Below are 6206 nucleotides of genomic sequence, written 5' to 3'. Positions count from 1 at the left end.
GGTGACGGCCGGCCGGGCCTGCAGGGCCTCCAGGACCACGGCCTCGTCCTCTGCTTTACACCTCTTCTGCTGCCGGGCACAGGCAGCCTGAGGACCCGTCTTCCCAGTCGCCCCACGGGCCTCGAGGGCTCACGTCATCTCACTGTTGTGAATTTGGGCCCAGTACTCTATCCCGACGGCGTGGCGGCACCTCGGGCCTCAGGCCTCAGGACCCTTGAAGACCCGGGCCCACTGCACACCCCAAAACATTGACCCTAGGGGGAGGGCAGAGGGCGGGAGAGGACCCATACCTGGACGGAGGTGGTCTCCACGACCATGTCGCCTGCAAGACAGACACACGTGTCAGGGGAGGGGCCTCACGTCAGATTGGGGCACAGGCCACGGCCATGGGGGACACACTCCCACTGCTCCCTGTGTGATCTTCCCCCAGACATTTGCCCTCTGGGGGCAAGGTGAGGTCACCTGTGTTGGGGACTTCTAGCCCAGGAGGCCCAGGACAGGTGAGAAGATGGGGGCGCCCTCCCCTCCCCAGTGGCCATGCCTGAGTACATAAGGACCCCTCATCCAACCGTCCTCACGTGAGCACTTCGGAGAGGAGGGTCCCGCCCACCCTACAAGCAGGTACCCAAGGGTCAGGTGGGAAGGCAGCCTGGGCCTCCCCACCTGCCTGGGAGCCCACTACCTCCCTGCCAGAGCCCAGGGGTAAGGGCACAGGGGCGTCTGCTGACTCCAGGCTGGAGTGGTCAGCCACCTCCCCTTGGATGTCACAGTTTAGTGCATCCCCCTGTGGACCGTGCACAGGCCCCCTGGAGCCCCAGTGTGGACCCTGGCCCAGGAGGCCTGGTGCAGCACAGGTGCCCAGGGCAGGGCAGATGACTGGAGGAAGGAATGAATGAAGGAAGGAATGACCTTAGTCATTCCTTGGTGGGGACACAGCCCTGTCCATGGTGGTGCAGCCATTGGCCCGCGGACCCAGAGGCCCTCCCAGCGGAGTTCAGTCTACCCGGTCCTGTGCCTCCACAGCACTGGAGGTAGACGGGACCTTGGGGTCCGTGGAGAGAGAGGCCAGGGGCGTCAGGGGCTCCTTGGCCGGGGCCTTCCTCCACATGGATCCCAGAAGAGCTCAGGGGCAGTCTCCCAGGCTGGGAGGGACAGGACTGCTGAGGGTCTCAGAGATGTGACGTGGGGCTTGAACCCGATGGAAACAGGGGCTGCTCACCCTGTGACGCCATCCTCTTCCACAGTGTATAGACTATGATGACGGGGGCCAAGATGGATACGACAGCAATGATGGTGATGAGCCACGCAGGCAGCTCACCGGAGGGTCCAGGACCTCCTGCAGTCATGGGCCCGCTGCATCTGCAGGAGGGAGCGAGAAGCTGGGGGTAGCCATGCCAGATGCCCACCCCAACCGCGGGTCCCAGTTCACAGGGGCTGAGAGCAGGGACGGCAGTGGGCAGGAGGCTCAGCTGGCATGGCGACAGGGTGGCAGCTCCAGGATGTGACCTCAGGTCCACTGACTTTTCCAAACCCTATGATGGGGACACGGAGGGAGGGTAGGAGGGGCCGGCAGGGGAGATAGGGCAGCAAGCAGGGAGCCAGGAGAGAGGAGGGAGGAGCCAGGTGAGCGGGGAAGGCAGGGGACAGGCAGGTCAGAGGGTGGAGGGAGAGTGGGAGGAGGAAGGGAACAGTTAGAGCCAGAGCTCCACCGATGGGACACAGCGGGGGGGAGGGCGAGGAGGGCAGAGAAGACAGCACCCCTCCTGGGCAGCCACGCCTGCCCATGCCCCACTCCACCCAGAGACTGCAGGCTCCTCTCTAAGACTCTGAGGTCCTGACTCCACGCTGGGGACCGGGATGGATTGAGGATCTTCACTTTGGGAACCGCACCTTGTAGCCTCCAGAAGCCCAGGGAATGCCCCGTGGCCCTGACAGCCAGAGACACCCCCCCAGCCCCGCCGCCAACCACAGGGGACGGGAGCCCTGGCGGCAGCATCCTTCAGGTCTGCTCCTGGGAAAGCCCCACCCCAGCCCCCAGAAAGCTCGAATCCTGCTGACACGTCATCCTGGGTGAATGTGACAGGTGACCTGGGGAACCCCTGAGGCTCTCCTGGTTGTCGGCGTTGGACCGTGGTACTGCCCAGGGTGGAGCCTGCAGCCTCATGTCTCCCCGGGAGCAATGTGGACCCCTCCCCAGGGCATGGGCTTAGACCACTGGGGTCACCTACGTGGTCCAGGGCTGACATTCCTGCAGAGACCTGTGGGGAGAGAAGGTTTCAGTGGGGAGCATTCTCTCAATACCTGAGTGACGGAGGGGCAGGCGGAGAGGCAGAGGGCACAGGCCAGGGGTGGGCTTCTCCCTCAGTCTGGGGCTGCATTCCCCGACTTCCCTGACCCGGCTGCTCTGCCGAGTTAGGGGCACCTAGGGGCTGAACCGGCCAAGGGAGCCTTGGGTGAAGAGTGGCTCTAGCTCACCTGGACATGGACAGATCAGGGTTCCCCGAGGCCAGGCCCCTCTCTGCCCTCACCCCACATGTGGTGGAGGCTGCCCAGCCCAGTGTCTGACAGGAGCTGGGCTCTCACTCATTTCAGACTCCAGGTCAGGCCCTGAAGCTCAGGCTCCCTGCCTGGAGTCTGAGAGGGAGGCCCGGGGCTCAGGAGGCCCAGAACTAGGAGGTGGGAGCACCCAGGGTGTCTTCCCCTGCCCACCCTCCCGACCCCTCCATGTTCCCTCTGCTGCTGCGGGTGACAGGGCTGGGAAGGGTGAGCCTGGGGCTGGCCAAGATTCTGCCCCATCAGCGACCCTGACTGGCCATGATGTCCAGGGCTCCAGGTGGGATGCGGGCTGGGGACCTGGGTAGATTTGGGGTTCGTATCTGACCCCTGCTGGCTCACCTGCCTCCCACAGTCCCTGGCCCAGGCGTGCTGGTGGCATGAGGCCGGCATACAGCACATTGGCCCTCATCCTCGAGGTCGCAGAAGTGGCCCGGGCGGCAGCCACACACAGTGTTTTCTGTCGTGGAGCAGTTCCGGCTGGCAACCAGGCCCATGTCTAGGGGAGGGCAGGAGCTGAGCATGACCTGGGGCAGGCCAGGTCTCTGGTGGGATGCCTGGCGCTGTCTGAGTATCTGGGCCCCTGAAAGTTGCATCCCAGGCTCAGCCAAACACAACACCCTGAAGGGCTCCACACGGGGTTGGGGGGAGGGCTCCAGGGAGAGGATGGCCTTGGGGAAGCCGATCTTCTGCCCAGACAGACCCAGGAGGAAACTGCACTGCATGGTCAGCTCCAGGGAAGGCCCCAGCAGGCAGGTGCCCCCACGTGCCCGCCCCTGGACATCTACTCCCTCAGACAAGTCTCCCATCTCTGCAAACCAGGCCATTCAGGTGGCAGAGGCAGCATGGAGAGGGCCTCGTCCTTTAACCAGGCAGATGGGGTGGCCCCTGGGGCTGTGCTCCAGTCCTGGGCCCCTCCCCAGGGAAGCCTCACCTCCATCCATGCCCCACCCTCACCCAATCACTCAGGTGCTTTCCCAAGACTGGAAACTGTGAGGGCAAGTTGAGGGGAGAGCCCCAAATCTCATACTGCGTGTGCCTCAGGGCATTCCAGCCCACTCCTCACTCAGGTCCCTCCCCCAGTCGCCTTCCCCTGAGACCTTGAAGCCGCTGGTGCCCCAGGTATGGGCAAGCCTGTGGCCTCCAGGGAGCACTGACTGGGTGCTGAGCCCTGGCCTGGCTGATCCGTGGGGGGGGCTGCGCCGTCTCAGCCTGGCCTTCCCCTCCCTCTGCAGCCCCTAGGTCTGCCTTCTGCCTCACCCCCCCATCCCGCCCCCCCAACCTGACTGTGGCGACTCATCAGTCACAGAAGGAGGGTCTGGAGGCTGAGTCTGGCTCTGCTGTTGGGACCTGGGGGTGCTGTGAATGACTGGGTCTCAGTTTCCCCGCCTGCAAAATGGGTAGTCACCTGCTCTGCCCCCTCGTGAAGTGAGGCCGACACCGACCACACATCTAAGACAGGGTCTGGAGCTCCAGTTCTCCTGGCGACAGTACAGGGTGTGGAGACAGAGCTGTGGTCTGCTTCCCCTTGCCCTCTGCCTGCACCAGGAGGCCACAGCCTCCAGATGACCCTTTCCCCAAGGTCCCGTGGGGACCCAACATTTGGAGGAGGAAGGGACAGGAGAAGACACTGGCCCCGGGTGCTCAGGGAAGGCTGCTGAGTCCCACCCAAGACCCACTGGACAGGTAAGGAAACTGAGGCACAGAGTGGTCGGGTCACCCACCCTGGTCACCCAGCAGGAGAAGCCAAGGATGAAGGCCAATGGCCAGGGGCTGAACTCAGCACGGCCCAGGTGACAATGTGGCAGGTGAGGACACTGATCCCCACTTGGGTTGAGACCGGTGTGGACAGAAGCCTAAGTTTTCCTTGAAGGCGTCCCCTGCAGGGTGTCCTGTGGAGGTGGGAGTGGCCCTGTAGAGGGACGCTGGGCATCCTGGTGCTCAGGGCAGGATGGGCCCGCGGGGTCAGACGTCTTACCGAGATCACACACGCGGCACGGCAGACACTTGCTCAGGCCATTGTGGTGGGTAATGAATGTCCCCAGGATGCAGGGCACACAGACGGTGCCCGTCAGCTCCCCGCAGGCCTGCTTCACGTGGAAACCTGAGGCTCGGAGGGTGGGAAGCTTCTCAGGGCGGTGGGAGCCCCGCAAAGCCCACCCGCCACTCCCACGTGGAACCCAGCAGGGGGACACCCGCTGTTCCCTACTGGACACGTACTGCCCACTGTCTTCCAGGCCTGGACCTAGGCGGGGGGAGTCGGAAAGACCTAGAAGACGATGGGGGTCCTGAGACGCCCAACCTGGCTCCAGCTCGCCACCCTGGGACCTTGCCCCTCTCCCGCATTGCAGCGTGGCCCCCGGGGCGGCGCATCTGGGCTGTGGGGTTGCCCCAGGGGCCTCAGGTCCTTGCGGTCTGTGTCCCTGGGCCAGGGCTGCAGGCCACCGGGGGTGTAGGAGCAGAAAGAGAGGATTCCCCGGGCAGGGGTGGCAAGAGCGCCTGGGCTGTGCCTACCTGGACTGCACTTGGGGCAGCACCCGTTGCCCGACGGGTACTCCTCCTCCTTGCAGGAGGGCAGGGCCAGGGTGGGGTGGGGGGATCCCAGGAGGAAGAGACATAGCACCTGTGGGGGGGTCGGGACAGGTGTTGGCGTCGCTTTTCCTGGCTGCCCCTGTGAGCTCCCCTGGGCTCGGCCCCAAGGCCTCAGTCTCCCCTCTGTGCAGCGGGAAAGCCCGGCCCTGGGGTTGGCAGTGTCCTGGTAGGGATGACGCTGGCAGGCCCAGGCCAGGCGCAGGAACCAGCCTTGAGGTCCCCGGGTAGGGTGGAGCCCGCCCCTCCCCTGGCCTGCATGCCCCTGCCTGGAGCTCAGGGCTCCTGTGAACCAGCTGCTGCCCTCGCCAGTGACTACGCCCCTGGCCCAGGAAGGCGGCGGGGATGGGGCCCCAGGGTGAGGGTGGGCCCGCCAACTCCTGGGCTGATTCTACTGGCATTCAGGGGCCCCGAGAGGTAACGGTTGGGCAAGGGAGAATCTGCCAGGTCCAGCCCCTGGGCCCGGATCCCCGCAGCATAATCATGCTTATCACCAGGGCCAGGTTTTGGGGAGATTGGCACCTGTTCCAGGGCCCTCCCAGAGTCACCCGCAGAGGAGGCACTCACCTCCTAGCAGGCGGCACTGGCCAGCTGCTCCGGCTTGAGTGTGGGGAGTGGAGTGGGAGGTCACAGGCAGGAGGTCTTCGGACAGAGTTGAGGCTCTCTGGCCGATCCTCATCCATGGAGGTCAGTGAAGGGACCCCAGGTAGGCCTGGAGAGCTGGGCAGCTCCAGGGCAAGGGCCTGGGGCAGAGGAGACAGGAAAGCCCTGTCAGAGCTGGGGGCTGGGAGCCGTAGAGCAGACAGGGAGGAGGGGCCTCACCAGCCTCACCGTCAGTTCTGGGTGCTGCTCTCCACTGGGGAGGCCCCCGGCCTTGAGGAGGCTCCATGTCCCTCCCTGGACGCCTCAGGCCCTGTTGGGCAGCCCCAGAACCTGGCCAGCAAGGTGAGCTTCCATGTGGGGCTTCAGCGCCATGGTCGGTGCAAAGAGAATGGGGAGGAGGAACGTGGAGGTGGTGGGAGGCCTTGCTAGGAGGGCATCGCTAACAGGCCAGGGTGGAGGGT

The 6206-nt window shown here is 64.9% G+C and overlaps 1 protein-coding gene across 1 annotated transcript; it reads right to left on the bottom strand.

The window, feature by feature from the left end:
* Positions 1 to 6: 6 nt before the first annotated feature.
* On the bottom strand, positions 7 to 5176 carry TNFRSF14 (TNF receptor superfamily member 14; the record flags this gene model as incomplete). The annotated part of the gene is made up of 6 exons (XM_021716109.1): positions 7 to 69; positions 291 to 322; positions 1220 to 1359; positions 2896 to 3052; positions 4532 to 4657; positions 5068 to 5176. Coding segments are annotated over 6 exons (627 nt in total), but the record flags the coding sequence as incomplete, so codon positions are not given.
* Positions 5177 to 6206: the final 1030 nt, after the last annotated feature.

Source organism: Carlito syrichta, unplaced genomic scaffold (genome assembly GCF_000164805.1).
Source record: "Carlito syrichta isolate Samal-C Ts95f unplaced genomic scaffold, Tarsius_syrichta-2.0.1 Scaffold308173, whole genome shotgun sequence".
Taxonomy (NCBI): Eukaryota; Metazoa; Chordata; class Mammalia; order Primates; family Tarsiidae; genus Carlito; species Carlito syrichta.
Note: the sequence above shows the minus strand (reverse complement) of the source record. Positions and strands in the feature narration are given on the sequence as shown.